The 21,138-nt window shown below is 32.3% G+C and overlaps 1 protein-coding gene and 1 non-coding gene across 7 annotated transcripts; one reads left to right on the plus strand and one right to left on the minus strand.

The window, feature by feature from the left end:
- The first annotated feature begins 382 nt into the window (after positions 1-382).
- LOC131608778 (inositol hexakisphosphate and diphosphoinositol-pentakisphosphate kinase VIP1-like) lies at positions 383-19,358 on the plus strand. 6 transcript variants are annotated; one of them, XM_058880311.1, is made up of 31 exons: positions 383-509; positions 629-778; positions 925-984; positions 1,976-2,022; positions 2,972-3,055; positions 3,766-3,829; positions 4,395-4,548; positions 5,585-5,655; positions 6,268-6,372; positions 6,512-6,604; positions 6,972-7,046; positions 8,123-8,208; positions 9,027-9,233; positions 9,309-9,408; positions 9,510-9,580; positions 10,307-10,385; positions 10,785-10,943; positions 11,081-11,123; positions 13,645-13,727; positions 13,880-13,942; positions 14,015-14,089; positions 14,187-14,312; positions 15,188-15,429; positions 16,013-16,057; positions 16,976-17,042; positions 17,286-17,357; positions 17,469-17,719; positions 17,806-17,863; positions 18,076-18,243; positions 18,406-18,480; positions 18,876-19,358. In XM_058880311.1, the coding sequence occupies exons 2-31, from the start codon at positions 692-694 to the stop codon at positions 19,131-19,133; spliced, it is 3,168 nt and encodes a 1,055-aa protein (XP_058736294.1). In that variant the 5' UTR covers positions 383-509; positions 629-691; the 3' UTR covers positions 19,134-19,358. The 6 variants fall into 6 exon arrangements, with proteins under 6 accessions (XP_058736294.1, XP_058736296.1, XP_058736298.1 ...); XM_058880312.1 differs by having other exon boundaries at positions 462-477; XM_058880313.1 differs by having other exon boundaries at positions 439-778; positions 18,879-19,358.
- Positions 11,427-11,500, minus strand: TRNAN-GUU (transfer RNA asparagine (anticodon GUU)). The gene has a single exon. It is a non-coding gene; the product is annotated as a tRNA-Asn (tRNA).
- Positions 19,359-21,138: the final 1,780 nt, after the last annotated feature.

The raw sequence follows: 21,138 nt of genomic DNA on the forward strand, positions 1-21,138 counted from the left end.
TTTTGGATTGGTTCGGATACGATCACCCCTAATAGATAGAGCCAAATATAGATATTTAATGTTGCTATCTTGTCAATTGTTATTATTAGTAAATTCCAATGCATGAACTCAATAAACTTTAACAAAAACTAATATTGAATTTTAAATTAAAAAAAAGGTTTTTGTTACTATTCGATTATCCTCTTTTCGATTAAATCAGTTTAGTTGATATTTGTTTAACAACGTCCAATTGAAATACTCCGAATTTGAGACTATAAAGTAAAAAAAAAACATAAAATATAACATATTTTTAATAAAAATAAATATTAATTTTGTTATGTTATGGGAGGAATCTATTATCCACATTTATATTAATTGTTTTTATCTTAATAATATTTTTCATCAAAAAATATTCTGAAAATGGTATAAACCAAACACTACACTACGCTGCATAACTACTACTCGTTTCTTTATCTTTTCCACATCTGCGTGACCCTCGTGAGTCGTGAACTCGTGACTGTGTTTACTCCGTAACTCGCTTTTCTATTCTCTTTCCACACTATAAATAACAAACCGACTCAGCAGTTACGTTTTCTGCCATTTTCTCTCTCCACCTTCTTCCACTTACTTCACTCTCACGATTTTTCAGTTTTCCGTTTCGCATTTCTCGCGTTCACGATAACCGTTAACAGCTACGGATACGGCGGAGGATATGGCGGATGGAGGAGCTGTTGCGCCGCCGACGAAGATAAAGATTGGAGTATGCGTGATGGAAAAGAAGGTGAAATGTGGCTTCGAGGTTCAATCTCTCTTTTTGATTTTGATTTTTACGCTGGATCCAGTTTTTTCTTCTTCCTTTTCATGTTTAGCTTTTATGTTCAGAATAGAGAAGAGTTTTTGGTGTTGTGAATGTGTATGATTCCGTTGCTCTGTTTTTTGTTGCAGGTTTCTTCCGCTCCTATGGAGCAGATTCTTCAGAGGTTACAAGCATTTGGTGAATTTGAGGTAGGTGTATTTTCAATTCATATCATCATCGTTGATTTGGAATTGACTAGTGCACTGTTTAAAATATAGATTATCTTAGAACCTCGGTAACACCGACACCTCTGAAAAACTGAAAAACAGTATGTCCGTGTCCGTTTTAAACTGACTTCAACTCTTGAGATTGTTTAATATATGCATTTTTTCAAATTATTATATTTGCGGTGTCCGTGCCTCATAGCTATGGCCTCATAGCTTAGAACTTATAGCATAAAAGCCTATTATATAAATGCTTATATAACACAAGATAAGATAAAAACAAAGTGTTTTATATAAGCTATAAATTGGTTTTATATTCTATATATAGAGTTTATGAAAATAAGCTGAAATCGAATAAATTATGGAAATGTCATTAGTTGTTTCAATAAGCTCTTAAAAGTAGCCTCAGAGTTGCTTATGCTAGTAAATAAGTTTAAATCCAAGCCTAAGGGCCTGTTTGGATTGGCTTATTTGAGCTTATCTTATTTTATAAGTTTTGTGACATTGTTTGGAGGAGCTTATTAAAACAGCTTATAACTAGGCAAATATTTTGTGACATTGTTTGGAGGAGCTTATTAAAACAGCTTATAATATTAATCATAAACTTTTTTGAACTTCTTTTTATAAGTTCTCAAAGATAAGTTATGAAAATAATTTATAGCACATATAAAAATAATTTAAATTTATTTTATCTTTTGTTAGAAAAATAGCTTATGCAAGCTTTTTCATAAGTGCTTATTTTGATAAGCACTTAAGCTCCAAATAAGCTATTTATCCAAACAGGCCCTAAATAATCCCATCCAAACATGTCATTTGTTCATGAATCTACTTAGAATGACATTTTTTTCGTATATATATATTTTTTGTAATGGATTAAAATGTACTTGATTCTATATTTTTCTCACTCTCTCTTGTAGTTGTTAATTGTGGTTGTGCCTTTTGCAATATTCTTATCTGAACTTCGTATTGTATGCAGGTTACACATTTTGGGGACAAGGTTATTCTTGAAGAACCAATAGAGAGGTATATAGTTGATATCTTTAGTTGAGACTTATTTTGACTTGGTATTTTGAAGAACTATATTGGTCTGTTTCTAGTTCATTTTTGAAAGCTACATTTGTTTCAAGTTTCAACAACTTGCTTAGTATTTTGTAATGGCTTTCACTTTTAGTTCTCTTCATTGAGCAACTGGTTGAAATAATAGAATGTACTCAAGCTCAATCAATAGACAGATATTGGTTATTCTCATGCCTTTCAGGAGATATTTACATACTCGGTGGCACTAAGGATTATTGGTTGCTTTAAGCAAAGGAAATATCTATATGTCATGTGAGAAGTTAAAATTCCAAATCGAAGGATTTATTTTTTCTGTTTGGGCTTTTTATAATCCCATTAATTGCAGCTATTTTTAGCCGATTGGAAAGAGCCTTAAACAATTTGTTTGGATAGATGGAAAACAAAAGAATGGTAACAATGCTGATAATAATTCCTTTGTACAACATAATTTACTGATGGAAAGCAGATAAATTCACATATGTATAACTGGGAGACACGGGAAGGGAAAGAAATGGAAATGTCAATGCAAAAGTATTATATTTGTAGAGCCTACCATATTATGTAATTTTTTACTATTTCATTTTTATTGGTGGTAGATAAATTTGGAAGTTCATACGATTTAACTGAATACTTGACTTCCGTTTTTTATGTCTACACTTTTGGAGGGAATAAAGATAGATTAAATATGCTCTCTTAGGGAAGAGTTTACTCTCTTACCATATCTTCTTATTTTCTCATAATGCATCCAAACAAGATATCAAACTGATTTTTAATTTTATTTTCTAATATGTTACGTGAATCATATTTTCTTTTAAGCCGCCTTGTATGTTATAGTTGAAATATTTGTTGCTGTTATCTTTTTGGTATTTATTTTCACCCTGTTTGCATACTAAGTTCAAACAACATTTTGTTTCAGCTGGCCAATATGTGATTGTTTGATTGCTTTTCATTCCTCTGGATATCCCCTTGAAAAGGCCGAAGCATATGCTGCTTTGCGAAAGTAAGACTGTTTAGCTATGAACTTTAATTTATTTGTATATCATATAAATTTTATGAACCTTATCTACTATCTAATCTCATCAAAATGTTGGATTATAAAACTTCAAGATGTTGTGAGATTACTATTGGGGGCCCCAGTTACACCTAGGATGGGAAAATGCTAATGAAAATGAGGGTATTTGTTTGCTAGCTTCTTGATAATCAACTTCTAGGATGAATGGGAACATAATCTAATGGACAGAATGGGGATTTAGGCTGTAATAATTCTACCTAGGTGGAAGAGGGGGTTAAAAGTAAGGGAATAATGGCTAGGTTAGGAGCAAGACATCAAAGGGAGTTAGGGAGAGAAGGGAGCTATTTTCATACATTTTATTACTAGTTCAAACTTAGACACTCAATGTCTCAGTGTGCGTCGGATGTTTTTGGATTAGGGCTTTAATTTCTTGTAGTTGTAGGTAGGCCTTGTAATTTTCATAGTAGAGGATATAGACCTATGATGTATATTGAAATTTTGTGTATATTTTAACTCTTCGTTGCAGACAACGTTGATGTTTACTTAATTATGAACATGCATAAAAATAATTTCATTTCATAATCTGTGCGTGTATTAGTATTGCTATGCTCTTTTGTGAATTTTTTTTCCATAGTATCTTCCTTTCAATTGTTGAATGAGAAAGACTTTTGATCCGAAACTTATTCATTGTGATCTAGACCTTTTCTAGTAAACGAACTGGAGCCGCAACATCTTCTTCATGATCGAAGGAAAGTCTACGAGGTAGGAGAGATCAGATTATTTCTTTCTTTTAGTTAGATACTTGCGTTTTTTCAATTTATTTGAGATTTCACTGTGTCATGTGCATGAAGTTATCTTGGATTTTTGTTTAAAAATTAAATATTGTATCTTTCATTTGTTTGAAGTCTTGGATTTCTGTTTAATAAGCTTCACTATGTAATTGGGTTTTTTTCTGCAACCATATACTGGGAGATGGCTTATTTATTTCTAAATTGATTTATACTACTTAAAAGTTTTTAAAATAAAAATGGTTTTGTAATTAAATAGTTGTTAGAGATATAAAGCCAATCTTGGATCTCTCTGCCTAATAGTTTAGGCATTTGGGAGCATTTGACTTTAACTTATCACACTATCATGGAGTTGTGCATTTTGCCTTTTGAAGAATTGGTAATAACAATACCCAAGACCTGTTCTGTTGGTATTATGAACCTTATATATGATTGTTTGGTTGGTTATGTGTAACCAATTACAGCCAATATTACTTTATACAATTTCTTCTCTGATACGTAATATGTGGTTTTAATAATGTTCAATTTCATGTTTCAAGCGTCTTGAAATGTTTGGAATCCATGTTCCGAGATATGCCCTTGTAAATCGAGAAGTACCATACCAACAGCTTGATTACTTCATTGAGGAAGAAGATTTTGTTGAGGTTCATGGTATGCGTTTCTGGAAGCCATTTGTGGAGAAGCCTATTGACGGTGAGCTTTTCTGCTTCTCATCTTATGACCGAAACTACTTACCCTGTTCCTTTGATTTGATTCATGCAGCAAAGGCAATACGGTTTGGTGTGATCTAATTTAGACTGCATTAAAAAACAACCGATTTATTAAAAAACTACTGATTTACACAAACTAGTGTAACCACCAAGCTCAATTGTTGAGGCAATCCTCACCTTACAAGCTGGTTTTGTAAGATTGACTTAGAGCTAATCCAAATTCTTAAGGTTAATTCTTTTTTGTGCAATATGAATATATGATTCATTTTGGATCTTTATTAATTATAGACATTGAACCACAGTCATTTTGGCCATGTCTAGGGGATACTATTACCTATGTTGTAGACTCGTTCATTCATTTCCAGACTTGTAATTCTAAGTGAGTCAATGAGGTTTGGGTGGAAATGAGTTTTATAAACTAGGTATTTGATTTTTCCCCCTAGAATCATAAACTCTTACGATTTAATGAGTTAACACAAGGGCTTGACAACCGTAGGCACAGTGGCTTTGTCTTATTAAAAAACTTGAGAATTTTGTGAGTATTTGATGTTAAGTTGTCAAACATACTTTCCATGGACTGTAAGCAGTCTTAATTACATAATTGTTATTGATCTCTTTTAAGAGTCCCTCATTGGACAATATATGACATGAACATATGTTTATAAGTGAGGGAAATCTTCACCTGACAAGCTAGTTTTGTAAGGTCGAACCACAATCTAAGATGATACCAGAGCCGGGTTGAAAATTTCAATCTGGAAATTGGACCCAGGTCCGTGCTAGAATGTTAGATGTATGAATATGTTTGGGAAACCTCATCCTTTGGGCTAGCTTTTGGGATGAGATCCAAGTACATTTAACAATCTATTTGTATGAAGGTTTTCAGTTCTGATGATCATCTACTTTTTCCTTTTTTTTTGACAAGTAAAACTCTTCTTTTTTTTTTCTTTGTTTCTTTGATATATATAACAACCTGTTGCAATTTTTTTTAATGTGGGATAACCTTATTATTTTTTTTGAAGGTGATAACCATAGTATAATGATATACTATCCTAGTTCAGCTGGTGGAGGCATGAAAGAACTATTTAGGAAGGTAAATTTTTGAGTGACATGTCACTCTTCCTAATTTGGGAATATAATGCGGTACTGGTAATATATATTGATAGTGGACATCCCTTTTCCAGGAGACATGGTAAAAAGTTTTTGACCTGGCTGTTTAGTTTTTTGGCTACTTAATTAATAAATGAATAGTAAGAGCTTTAAATAAAAAGGAGGAGAAAACTTAGTAGAATTTTGAATATTATAGATGATAACTTGATACTGACTTTATTCCAAAGATTACACACCATTCTCTGTTTCTAAGATACAAGACTCAATCCTAAATAAAAATTAAGGAAAAAAAAAAAATAATAATAATAATAATAATAATAATAATAATAAGATATATGAAAATTTATCCTAGGAGAAAATCTAAGGTACACTAAGGTTGCAAAATGATCCCAAGGGATAAACCAAGATGTTCGAGAATAATATATTAAGTTATAATCAGATATAATTTTATTTTCTAACAATTGCATCCGCGGAATCATCAGTATGTATAACAAAAGTGACATTAAGTTTCTGGCATTGTTGATGTTATCCTTTCTTTTCTTAGAGTTTGAATATTTAAGCAATCTGGTCTGTTTTGGGTACCGTATGATCTTAGGTTGGCAACAGGTCTAGTGAGTTCCATCCAGAGGTGAGAAGGGTGAGGCGTGAAGGCTCCTATATTTATGAGGAGTTCATGCCAACTGGAGGGACAGATGTTAAGGTTTGATAGTTTGAGGTTTATCTTGTTTTGTATGCGTTTGTATTGATAATTATATCTTTGGGATGTTGACTCCTGTCACATTTTTCCAAATTTTTTCACATCACAAATGGTTTTACAAATATTCAACCTATGATTGCAGGTGTATACAGTAGGCCCTGAATATGCTCATGCTGAAGCGAGAAAGTCTCCTGTGGTTGATGGTGTTGTCATGAGAAATCCCGATGGGAAGGAAGTAAGCAATCTGCTAAACATTCTAGTTTCTTTTCCCATATATTTGTTTCAGTTTTTATGATCTATTTTGTCATTGCTATTGACTTCATGGATTACTACTTATTACCATAATGCTTGTCATTGCTCTTCCTGGATTTCTGTATTCTCTGAGAAATTTTCTGTTATTTTTGCACATGTCTCCTGCTAAGGTGCCTTCTTATGTCTGATCTATAGCTGCTTATTTTTTCTGGTTGGTTAAATTGTTTATATTTTTTAGGCTTTAGTGAAGGTTTCTCTAATCATGCGAACATGTAATGGTTATCTTAGTTGTAGTTTTTGTGTTAACAATTTGAATTTCTTTTTGAAGATCGTAAAATTTCATTTGGTAGGTTAGGTATCCAGTGTTACTTACTCCTGCAGAAAAACAAATGGCAAGAGAGGTTTGCATTGCATTCAGGCAATCGGTATGTTGTGTTAATATGATATTGCACACTACTATTATAAGATAAAGTGACATTTTTTTTGTTGTAATTATTTTTTTTGAAACATTCACAACCGAATGTCTTGTCCTGATTTGTATATTTATGTTGATTTACGTTAAACTGTTGTAGTATGTGGTGATTAATATCTTAGGCTCTGTTTAGAAGTTATTAGGGGAGGTAAGGGGGAGGACTTTGAGAAAAAGGAAGGAGGAAAGGGAAATAGAAGAAATGTCAGTCCTTAAACTTTAATGGGGGAGTTTATTTTTGTTCATAATATAAGATTCTCTTAATACGAGGAAACTCCATGTTTTGGAGGATTCTCCATGCTATAATACTCTCAACCGTAGAATATGTTAGGTTTACCGGCTCAGCATAATTGAATACGTTGGTAGTTATCCAACCATAGATGATTATGGAGTTAGAAACTTAACACTAGCACATTCTCAATTTTTCTCTCACTTTCCTTTGTACTCTTACTGCTCTCAATATGATACTCCTCGAGTAGCTAATCGCCTAATCTACATGGAGAACATGAAATTAATACGAAACAGTAAGAGCCTGTTTGAGTTCTCTTTACAAAAACAGTTTTTAGTTTTAAAAAATTAAAATCTAACATAACTAGTTTGATTAGGTTGTTTTGTATAAGTGTTTTATAAAACTGTATCTTGTTTTAAAACTAAAAAACCAAAACTGATGATACTTGGTTGAAAAACAAATTTTCATAACTATTTTATGTAACAATTTTTAATAACTAAAACTTAACATAATCAGACATGTCTTAAATACTTTTTTTGTTTTCTTTTTCTGATGTTAATGCATTTCTAGTGTAAGACATTAACTTTATGAAGGTCTTGGATTAAGGCGTTTAAATTCCATATTTCCTTCAACAACCATGGCAAGGGCTATTGTCATTGAAAATTTTGCTGTACACATGCAACTTCATATGCATGTCATCACTAAAATAAATGATTTTGAAAAATGGCTATGTTTTGGTGGTGAAAAGAAAATAAGAGTTCTGTTCTTAGTGTTCCACTGTAAACCATTAAACTTTCTTGCAGGTTTGTGGGTTTGATCTCCTGAGATGTGAGGGACGCTCCTATGTTTGTGATGTGAATGGATGGAGCTTCGTGAAAAATTCACACAAGTAACATTCTATAATTACATTTTTTTGAAGTGTTTATTTTAATACTTGAAACATGATTCCAGTTACATAAATAGTTATTCAGTTTCTTCTGCTAATTAAATTACAACGTTTCATTTACAAATTAATACAACTATTTTCCCACGAAATTAAATTATCACATCTAAGTTGGGGATTTTATTTGATACTAGTTCTATCCATAACATCTGTTGTACAAGACAAATATACTGTTTGGCATGCTATTGAAAAATGAATAATATTCCATGAAAACCAGTATGCATTGGATGTTGAATTTTGTGAACCATAAGTAATATTTCTTGTAGTTACACTTGTGTATAAAGTGCGTGTTGTCTTTTTCTGGATTAAGAATTTGCAAAGATTTTCTCCTGATATTTTGTGAAATGTATGTGAATTGGAGCTTTCCTGATCATCTTTTGTTTGATATTTTTACAGACAATAGTTTGGTATTTGATTAAGAGAATTCCTAAATCAATTTTCCAAACATATATCACAAAATAGACACAGTGAAATGAGTAAATTAAAATGAAGTTATTCAAATTCAAATGTCCTCTTAATCTTGTATTTACTGTTTCAGAATCTTACTGACCCAAACGCGCGTTCACAAAAGTTAGTGACATAAACAAAAGTTAGTGACATAAACAAAGATATTCACTCTAGGCTGCATATTTTCTTCAGTATTATGTGGTCTTATTTTTTGCTATATTTGTTGCACACTGTAGAATGTAAAGTAAGCAAAAAGAACTTAATAACAACTTGCTTCTTTTTGTGAAAATCTCTTTTTCTTCTTGATGCTTCTGAAGGTATTATGACGATGCTGCCTGTGTGCTGCGGAAGATGTTCTTAGATGCTAAAGCACCTCATCTTTCTTCAGCGATTCCGCCAATTTTACCGTGGAAAGTAAATGAACCAGCCCAACCTACTGAGGGACTTACACGTCAGGGTAGTGGTATTATTGGAACTTTTGGACAATCTGAGGAACTACGTTGTGTAATTGCTGTTATTCGTCAGTATGTTCTGTTCCCTTCTTATCATAGATTTGATAAGTGTTATGTTCTTTCCTATTTACTCTTCTGTTTTCGCAGTGGTGATAGAACTCCCAAACAAAAGGTGAAGCTAAAAGTTACTGAGGAAAAGCTTCTGAACCTAATGTTAAAATACAATGGAGGTAGACCTAGAGCAGAGGTAATACTATTGTCTAGTGCTTTTGTAATATTTATAAAATTTCATTTGAGCTACCAGATTCTTTACATTTTCCGCATGATCTAACGATCTTTTGTTTGCAGACAAAACTTAAAAGCGCCATTCAACTGCAAGATCTGTTAGATGCCACACGCATGCTGGTTCCACGTACCAGGTGATTGTTCCTTCATAAACTTACAAATAATTATACATTAATTTGGTATTTAATTCACTTTCAATTTCACACCAAAGAATAATAAAATTTCACAAGATTGTGACTGGTGGTCTGGCTTTAGGTAAGAGGATGTCATGTGCAGTTTTGTAATTTTGCCTGATTACTATCTGCCCACTTTTGACTAGTGTAAATGGGTTGGAGGTAAAAAATAACAAAAAATTACATTTCCCAATGATAGAAGAATAGTTTATTAGAGGAGAAGAGAAATACAATATAGAGCTTTGTTCTGGCTTTAACCGAGTTTTAAAAAAGAAGAAGAAAGAATAAGAAGAAAGAAATACAATATAGAACTTTGTTCTGGCTATAGCATATATAATATAACATGCGTCCAGCTGTTTTTTGAATGCAATCTATTCTCTGAATCCAATTTTCAACTATAGAAAACCAAACAGACCTGTAGAAGGATTTCCATGTCTCTTTTTAAATCATTCCCACAGTAATCAAGGAACAACAAATGGATAATTAGAAAAAATGAAGTTCTTATGAAAATATTTCCAGTTTAGGACAATTAAGCAATCAAATCATGAATAAAGATCTTCCTCATTTACCACTATTCAATCATCATTAGCTTAGTTATAAAACCAACAATTTTATTTCCAGATATATGAGTTACCATTTTGGTCCGCAAAGTATTCTGAATTAACTATAGATGTATGTGTTGTTTAGACCAGATAGAGAAAGTGATAGTGAGGCTGAAGGAGAGCATGGTGAAAAGCTCCGTCAAGTTAAAGCTGTTCTTGAAGAGGTTGTTAATTCTCTCGACCAATTTTGTATATTATTCATGAGTTTATTTAGTACTAATTACCTGATTTTAATATTTGACCTCCGTGAATACTTGATTTTCAATAGAACACTATGGCATTGCTTATTCTATGTATTGATCCCACTTAGTGAAAACAAGATTTTGTTGTTTCTGCTCTGCGTTTATCTAGATGAAAGAACAGTTACTCCTGTAAACAATAGTAATTCAGGAAAATCTGTTATTGGGACATGCCGGGCAGATTGCTTCCGAAAGAGGAAGTTAAATTCTTGGCTGTACTTTCAAATCATAAATAATTGTAGCCATTCTTTTTTTGTTTTCTTATAATTTGTTATCATAAATTTTTGGAGATGTTTCTTAGACTTTTTTCAATCTGAATACCAGGGAGGTCATTTCTCTGGCATATATAGAAAAGTTCAACTAAAGCCTCTAAAGTGGATCAAAGTGGCCAAAAGCAATGGTGAAGGTGAAGAGGAGAGACCTGTTGAAGCTCTGATGGTTCTTAAATATGGTGGTGTTCTTACACATGCTGGCAGAAAGCAGGTTAAAGTGATTAGCAAAACAATAGTTCTGCTCAGCTTGAGTTTGATTTGATTGTTACAATTATTGCTGAGGATAAATTTATGTTCTTATTTATAGTCTTCTTTTCAGATGTGTTGAAAATGTTTTTTTTTTTGCAGGCAGAAGAACTTGGAAGATATTTCCGGAATAATATGTATCCAGGTAATTGAATCATATTTTCATTCAGCAACATATGTCTAAACTTTAATGGTTGTATTTTAAACAAAAACATTCATCATATAATAGGAGATTTTTTTCTTTTAATTTCACATTTTCTAGTTTAATATTTGATTATTTCTGAGACTCTTCTTTCAAATCTGCATGCTGGATGCCTGAATGCCTGAATGCATGCTTTTAGAGAATTTCTTAAATTTTGGGTTGGGCCTAAATAATACCTATAAAACTGGCTTGTAACCAGACCCATGTACATTGAAAATTTTGTAACATAAAAATAAGACTCAAAAACGCTAGAAGGAGGGGTTGAACCTCCGACCTTGTGGTTAACAGCCACACGCTCTAACCAACTGAGCTATTCCAGCTTCTGTTGATTAGAGCAATTTATTATATAATACTCCCTCCATTTTTTATTATAAGTTGTTTTGGAAAAAAAATTTGTACCACAATATAAATTGTTTTACAATACTAATTAATTTTTAATGCCATTTTTTCTATTATACCCGTAGATATTTATTATACTCTCTTCTTTCAATTCTGTAAGTTTATCTTCTCCGTACCATTATTGAAGGACAATTTTGTAACATTCTTTGTAAGTTTTCTTTTTCATACGTTATTACATTTCTTAATAAGTGTGAAAAGTCCAAAACAACTTATAATAAAAATCGGACAGAGTATTATTATTGTTCATGAAAGAAACATAATTTATACAATAAAGCCTAGGTGAGTATAATGTACTATATAAATCACTGCATATTATGGGAGATTTTTTTCCTTTGATCTCACATTTTTTAGTTTAAAATTTGATTATTTCTGAGACTCCTCTTTCAAATCTGCATGCTGGATACCTGAATGCATGTTTTCAAAGATTTTTTTAGAATTCAGATTGGGCCTAACTCACCACTACAAAACCGGCTTGTAAGGTGAAGATTGTCCCACTTATAAACACATGTTCAGACCATATATTGTCCGATGTGCCACTCAACAGATATATAACTCTGCGTGGATCTCCACTTAATTGTTAAACCTTTTACAACAGTTAATATTGGATATGCTGTATGTTATTGGTTTCATTCCCAACACATCTCTCCTTACTTCCTCAAAATCTGTCTATTTACATGTGTTGAAAAGGAGATTCAGTTTTATTGTAATTCAAGCATAACTTAATATTCATTTGCTAATTTTTAGAGAATGAATTCTTGATTCAGTTCAGTAGGAATATTCTAGGGAATTCTGTTTTCAATTATCATTTCAAAAATGATTACAAGGGGTTGCATTCCTTATATAGGAGTGTTTGAGCTACACAAGCTATAACTAACTTGACGCTAGTCATTGACTCAGTTAGTTAATTAGTTACATCAGAGTTTATCCTCTAGATGCATGCCTATGATAATGTGCTGTACAGTGCAGTTAGTTACATGGTAAAGTGTTCTGTAAGGTGAATCCTCATGCTTGACTTGGATCAGTCTATGCATTCTCTAATACTAATAAGGATAGTTTTTGTTGATTGTATTTACTATTATCATTCATTCGTTCTTTTATAATTGTACAATGACCTTAGATGGTCTCGCCCTACTTGCCGGCGTCTCTTGGTCCTGTTCTACCAAAGTTTGACTTCTTTTTGTTGCTTCTGTTTGTTGGGTCTTTTGGCCTGGTCTTATTTCTGTTTTAACAATATTTGGTCATTTATGATTGTTCAACGGTGTTTGCATAAACTGTTTTCTGGTTTAGTTCAGCAGCAGTTTTTCGTCTCCACGGATGTAAATCCTCAAACTGGAGCTTGATCTCCTTTGTGTTTTCTTCCTCTTCCACCGGAACCCAATGACGTTGATTGGCAAGTATTATTTTTATTGGAGGTATATGGTGGAGGAGTTGTTTTGGGGCCAACAGATGTTGAAGCATCTCGTTAAAAAGCTTACTAAAATTGGGGCGACTTAGAAAGAGGGATGACAAAGCCCTCCCTGCTTATATTATTGCTATGGAATTCAATTCAAGCAAACTAATGGTGCATTTTTGTCAATATAAAACATGTTATGATGTGTGGGAAAGGGGCTAGATTATTCAAACCAATGAAATACGACAAATGTAAGAGTTGGTTCATAGCCTGTAATACTTCAGATGATTGATTGTGATCCACCCTTTACTTGAAAAGAACAATCTGCCATCCTGAAGCTACGTGGACAAGTATAAATGTTGTATACAGTTCAAACCAATTTTCAGCAGTTAAGAATATTTATTTGCATTTTGAAAGAAATAGTTGTGATGCATCTCAATTTGTTTACTGATTTCAACCAGTTTCATACAATAAGTGAAATAGAACGCATGCAAGCTGAACAGTAAGCGAATACACAAATATATCTATCTATCTTGGAAACGGCAGCATCAGTGCTTCTTATGTTTTAGTCGCCATAACTGGATTCAGAGACGATATTTCTTTCATTATAGCACTGAGATGGTAGTGGACTGTAATATGTATAGAAAAGGTAAATCAAATTCTTTACAATTGCAGGAGAAGGTACTGGCCTGCTTCGCCTCCATAGTACATATCGTCATGATCTTAAGATTTACAGCTCTGACGAGGGTCGTGTGCAGGTATGGGCTAAATTTCTCTAACCTTCCCAATATCAAAATAAAGCCTAAATTCTTTATTTTCGATACCTAGACTTTGTTGCTACTTGTACAATCTGTCTCAAAGAACATCATCTGAAAGGTCTTCTTGACAATGCCTTGGTATACCTTGTCAGATGTCTGCAGCTGCATTTGCCAAAGGTCTTCTTGATCTTGAAGGGCAGCTAACTCCAATCCTGGTTTGTTTTCTTGAATAAAATATTTGATCTTTTCTCTGTTTTGTGTTTAGTTTAACTGAAATTTTATCTCAGGTTTCCCTTGTTAGCAAAGATTCCTCTATGTTGGATGGGCTTGACAATGCCAGTATTGAAATGGAAGAAGCCAAGGTTTGTGATTATGATGACGTATAGTCCTTTTTCTACCTTATAGGCTTTGCAATAACGATGATACATTGAGAGTTGTTTATGCTCGAATACTCTGCAGGCTCGGCTGAATGAAATTATTACCTCTAGTTTAAAGACCGTTCATGGCGATGAATCGCCTGAATTTTCTTGGATGGTTGATGGAGCTGGATTGCCATCCAATGCATCAGAATTGCTTCCAAAGTTGGTAATGTTTTGTAATGCAGCTTCACATCATTGTGTCTTTAATCCCTTTATGATTAAGAGGGGAAGCTAAACTGCTCTTTTTTTTAATTTAAGGAAAGTTATCTAGCTCTCTTATGGAAGGCATTAAATACTTGGTATATGCTGACAAATGTCTGCTGCCTAATGAAGATTCTAGTATTTAACTTCATTTTAGGTTCGTCTAGTCTTGCTACAATAAGGAAAGTGTGCAAGTGAAAATCTTAATTCTTACTGAGACTTGAGAGATAGTATTTCGATCAAGTATGCTATTATCTACACCATATCTTAATATTAATAGTTAAGTTCTTATTGAAATACCATTTTTAATTTGCTTTGTGGTCCTAACTCCTAACATAATCTTGTAAACGAGAAAACTGAAATTTAAAGGAATTGAGTAACCCCGTCTTATCACCAAATAGCACTTCAAGGAACAAAGGTAGAGAACTTTCCAAAGTAACTTCAAATAATGGGCGACAACTTAGTGGTATATATTTTCACAAAATAAGATTTGTTGCTAAAATGCTGATAGAGTGGAATAATTTAAATCCGTCTTATATGTAGACATATTTTAAGATCACAAATATGTCAGAAAAAAATTAAGCTATTCCGAATTATCAAATTTCAGTAGGCTCATTTCCCGATCTTATGTCAATATTCAGACCATGTCATCTTCCGTCTGTGGGAAACCTGTTTGTTTGCTGTTGTCTGAGTTTACTAATCAACACAGGATAGTGTTTTCACGATAAACAATTGCCTTCTTCTAGGCTTTCACTATCAATAGAATGTGAAACCATTATTGTAAATATGCAACTAAAGCTGTTTTTGTTTTCTAATTTCCCCTCTGTGTCTCATGGACAGGTAAGTTTGATTAAGAAGGTTACTGAACAAGTAAGACTTCTTGCGAAGGATGAAGATGAGAATCTTACAGAAACTAACTTATATGATATTATTCCTCCTTATGACCAAGCAAGAGCACTTGGGAAGACAAATATTGATGTTGATCGTATAGCTTCAGGCTTACCTTGTGGTAGTGAAGGGTTTCTCTTAATGTATGCTCGGTGGAAAAAACTTGAAAGAGACCTATATAATGAACGAAAGGAGTAAGTATTTACCTTTTGTTGATTTGATCTTGTTTTGTTTATTTTGTATGATATTAGAAGATAAAAGGTTACTTCAAAGCCATTAATACATGAGAAAAATTAGTTGCATACAAGACAGAACAGAAGGCTGTGACATTCACATTAGAATATTTAAAAACTAGATATTGTATAGTCAAAACTTACTACAGATCCCCGTGATTTAGATATGGATACTTTATGTTTATTGCTGGACACATATATGGCCTTTTTACTATGCAAATATATCATTAAATTATCTCATTTAAATTACTTTTCTTGCCTAGCCATTGCAAGATAGAGTCTTCTTTAGTTTCACCTTGTATCATGTTAAACCAACAAAATATTATTTTGCAGTTGGAATTCTAACTTTCCTTGCATTAATTAAAATTTTCAGTTTTTTCTAGTTTCTATTTCACATTAGCTTTTTCCATTGTTAATTTATTAAAAAAACTATCGTGAACTCCTCCTATTCCTACATCACACATGTATAGTCATTATGCCTTCAATTTTCTTGTTGCGTGAGTGTAACATGATGGCTGACACTCAAATGGTATTTCTTGCACAGACGGTTTGACATCACACAAATTCCTGACGTCTATGATTCATGCAAGTAAGTTATCTCTTTCATTATGTTTTAATTATAGTCAGCTTCCCGAAACATGTTTTCTGATTTCAAGGGGATTGTTATGCAATGCTTTGTCTTTTATTTCTTGATGGCTGCAAAAGTATCTAACATTTATCTTATCTTTCTCTTTTCTCGACACCTTTTTGGATATTGTTTATGTTACAGAACTAAAAGTTCAGCTCGGTTGAGTTGAATTTTGCTAAAGTTTTGAGAACATATAGTAAAACAAAAATGAAGGCATATTATTTCACATTCAAATTTAAGATGAAGCTCTTAGTTTATTAGATTTTATTTTTAGCATCAGATTGTGGAGAATAAATAAACAAAGAGCTAATTAACATGAGTGACTAACAGAAAAGGTACTTATAGCAAGAAAATAAGAGGTCTTCCACTGAGCTATTCTACCAGGTCATGTTATAGATCTCTTTTCTGTTAAATTAGGGGTTTTCCACCTATAATTTCTCAGCTTTAACTAATGAATAGATCCTTGAGTGTTTGTTCCTGTTCTGATACTCTTCAACCTTTCTCTCCTTTTCTATCTTCTCTTAAAAAATTACCCTACTATCCTATATATTTTCTGCTCCTGGCTATTCTTTTACCATTGTCCCTCCCCCGGTTTTAAATGCATCTCAAGCCTATATGTAGTATTTGAGTTGTGACTGGGCTTTAAGATTTAGAAGGTCTTTACAGTTGATTGGTGGAAATTTTCCTGCCTATGGTGTTATCAGCCAGATACTTAAAACTAAATCTTATGTATATGTGTGAGTATCAAATATGCATTAATGTTTAACCAATCTTCAATACGATGAATTTGAAAAATGAAGTGGCAGCTTCATTTAATAAGTTTTGTAGCTTCTTTTATTCCTTTCTTATGAGAAGTCAAAATTTTCTTGCACATTACAGATATGATCTCTTGCACAATGCACATCTTAATCTAGAAGGATTGGATGAACTCTTTAAAGTTGCTCAGGTATGTTACATTAGGAGAATCCATTCTCAGCTAAAACTGATTGAATCAGTGCAAGATAAACACTTTTTATAATATTATAAATAGTGTATTTCTGCAAGTATTTTGAATTAAACATTGTTTGTTAAAAACAAAGATTATCAGGTATTACATTGCAGAAATGAATCACAAACATATTTGTCTGTATATTACATATCATTTACCGAAGAGTTCTATTTGTTCCTTGATGTACCTCCTTATTTGTAGGCACTTGCTGATGGTGTAATACCAAATGAATACGGAATTAATCCAAGTCAGAAACTGAAGATTGGCTCCAAGGTAACCTCCTGCTATAAGGAGTATTGCCAATTGCATTAAATGTTATAAATTTTGATGAACACGTGGGTTAATTTGATGCTTTGTTCAATTGTCCGTGTCTTTCAAATCTAGATTGCACGACGATTATTGGGAAAGCTTTTGATTGATTTGAGGAACACCCGTGAAGAAGCCATTAGTGTTGCTGAGTTAAAGAGTAACCACGAGCATGATTCATCATTCACGAAAACTGAAAAGGAAAATTCAGATGCCAAGCCAAAACTTAATAAGAATGATGAAGTGAGAAAATCCATCACTTTGAGCGATATATCAATGGACCAGGATGAAGATGATGATAAAGAGACCAAATATCGTTTGGATCCAAAGTAAATATTGCTTTTATTTTATGCTATACACTATACTGTATTCTCATAGTGTTCGTGTTATATTCTCATTGTTTATTCTCTGCCAGGTATGCAAATGTAAAGACACCTGAACGTCATGTGCGGACACGCCTATACTTCACATCAGTGAGTGCTGTGTTGTTTAATGTTGTAAACCCTTGAAAATAAATTTACTTCTAAACCCCTCCCGACCCGAATGAAATAAATATTGAATGCCTTTAACTAAAAGAAGCATCCAAATTTATTGATTTATAAAGTTCTGTTGATATTTGCCAAGCATTCATTTTAGTTTTGTTTCCAAAGTGGTGTGTTTTATACCATATTATCTTTGTTGACAGGAATCACATATTCATTCACTCATGAACGTTCTTCGCTATTGTAATATGGATGAATCTCTTGAAGAAGAAGATAGTCTTGTTTGCTACAATGCTCTAGAGCGCCTACATAGAACAAAGGAGCTTGACTACATGAGTTACATTGTCCTGAGGATGTTTGAAAACACAGAGGTATGTTACTTTGACAATTTCACCCAATCAACATTTCTAACTGAGCAAACCCTTGATTTGGTCCCTGAATGTATGAGACCCTGTTGCTATAGCTCCAGGTGCTAATGTAATGTATTCTAGTATGCTGTTTTAATTAAAAATGACTTCTAACTTTCAAAACAGGTGGCTTTAGAAGATCCAAAAAGGTTCCGCATAGAGCTGACCTTCAGTCGTGGTGCTGATCTATCACCTTTGCAGGTAATGATATATAGTTTATTTGGATAGCCTGATAAGAAATCTAGAATGGTGGATTTCATTTCTCTTCATTCTCCCTTAAAATATCTGGTGTCTATCGCGAGTGAAATTCATTTCATTACCCCTAGGTCTTACGGTTGCTTCTGGTGCAATGGTTTTGAGCTTCCTATTAAACCAGAGATTTTCAATCTATATAAAGCTTCATTCTCCTCAAAATTCGCTTCTCATAGGTCGTAGGCATGTAGCTTATTGATATACTTCAGTGCGAAATCCATTTATTCATGATATACTTCATTGTCTTGACAACTTTTCAAGTAAAAAGTATATCAGTAAATATGCATATTGTGTATTGAATTTCTTTTCATCAACTTATTTCTGTTGTGTTTTATGGTTGGCAGAAGAACGATAGCGAGGCTGCTTCGTTGCATCAGGAGCACACACTACCTATTATGGGACCAGAAAGGCTACAAGAAATAGGTTCATGTCTCACATTAGAAAAAATGGAGATGATGTTTCGTCCATTTGCTATGCCTGCAGAAGACTTCCCTCCTCCATCAACACCGGCCGGATTCTCTGGCTATTTCTCAAAAAGCGTACTCGAGCGTCTAGTAAATCTATGGCCTTTTCATAAGCATGCCCATTCTAATGGGAAATAGTAAACTTGCTAAATGCTCCTCATTCCTCCATCTGTTCTTCATATTTTTAATGTATAAATGGAAAAGTTTGGGAAAAACAAAGTTTATGTACTTGTTAACCATGTGTGGGTTTTATATACATGTGCGGTGAGTAAACTTGCTTCCCACATTTAAACTGTTTTGGTTTGGTACATCTTTGGCATTTAAGAATTTTTTTCTTTCTGATAATCCTATTTTTTGAGAAAATGTTACTTGCCAGTTATTTAATTTTCAAAGATTGTCCTGGGTTCGATCCCTGCCCTGGGTACGCAGCAGTGGCTAGTCAATATAAAAACTTTGTTTAACGATCAGTTAAGAAAGCGTATGAATGGCTTAATTATAATTCTTTAGTTCAACCTATACGAATCCAAGAATAATAAAATTAACAACATTTAGAAGTGGTATGGATAGATTTGATGATTTTGGATTTGAATTTGAATGATAATGGAAAGGTTAAATAATCAACTAATCTATCAACAATTTACTACCATTTTTTCTGAAATTTTAATCAAATCTATTCATTAATTCTGAAAATCATTTTATCTACCTATTGACCTAATTTCATAAGACAGATATCTATTCAAGCCACTTATAAAAAATTCACTTATAAAAAATTATTAAATTTAATTATTAAATAAATAATTATTTTTTAAAGAGTCTAATTTAATGGTAATTATTACTTTAGTGGATTAAATAAAATAGAATTTAAAATGAAATCTAATTAAAAACAGAAGAAAAAAACTAAACAAAAGAAGTTGAAAAAATAATATTTAATTTACTTTATAATTTAATTTTTTTAATAAAATATTATAAAACAAATTAAAAGATGCAGAATGGAGGCCATTGGTGGTAGCCACTATGTAGCATCTCCCATAGTTTTCATTCCTCTCATAGTAGCAGAGACTGCCAAATTGCCAATCAGGCTAGCATGATAAATCAAAAAACAAATTAGACATTAATTTAATTGAATCTTTGGTCCTTTAACAAAAAAATTACAAAATCCTCTTGACTAATATTCTGTTACATGAAATGATTTTTTCTGTTAGTTTTGACGAAAAACCGTTAAGTATGGATGACGTGGCATAACATGTAGGCACTCATTAATGAAAATGAAGAAGATATATTTAAACACTACTGATAATAATGAAAATGAAAATCAAAGACCGAAAGTCTTGTGTAAGAAAGATAGATATTTTGTCACTTCTTATCCTTATCTTCTAAAAAAAAATCTTTTTTTTTCATTTTAAATATATTTTTGAAGAAAATATTTTTAGGTTACTCACGATTCACACCCCTTTGTTGTTTTATAAGCACATGTTGTATGTGTTTCTTACCTTGAAAAGGAGTTATATTTAGTTTTTAAAATTACTATACTTCTTTCTATGATAATTAAGATATATGTCTGGATGAGAAATTGATGATGTTGTTCCCTAATTATTACTTTCCCGTCTCAAATAATTATAAAAAATTTGGAGAAAAAAATATTTCAAATTATAATTCACTTTACAATTAATATAATTTTTTTCAACATATCCTCTATCATTATTACTCTTCCTTATTCGTAGTCTGCAATGTAATTATTAAATAATATTTTTATAAAATTATAAATTATTTCACTTTTGCATAAAATAATAATTACATTTCTAAGAAATTTGTATGAAATGCTTAACACATCTTGTAATTTGAAATGAAGGTAATAGTATTTAGTGCCATGTGATAATTTATATTAAAATAATAAATTATAGCATGTTAATTTGTATTGCTAGTTGATGATGATGATACCTATTATAAGAAATATGCATGATTAGCCGTTCTCTTAAATCCAACATTGTTATTAATTTTTGGGTTACAATATTGATGATTTAAAAATTATCATTTATAAGGCGCGAATATGAAATCAAACTCTGAATAACCTATATAAATTCACATTGTCTGTTCTAAATTACGAGAACTTATTATTGAAGTTTGATAATGGTAACAATTGATT

Source organism: Vicia villosa, linkage group LG6, assembly GCF_029867415.1.
Source record: "Vicia villosa cultivar HV-30 ecotype Madison, WI linkage group LG6, Vvil1.0, whole genome shotgun sequence".
Classification (NCBI taxonomy): domain Eukaryota; kingdom Viridiplantae; phylum Streptophyta; class Magnoliopsida; order Fabales; family Fabaceae; genus Vicia; species Vicia villosa.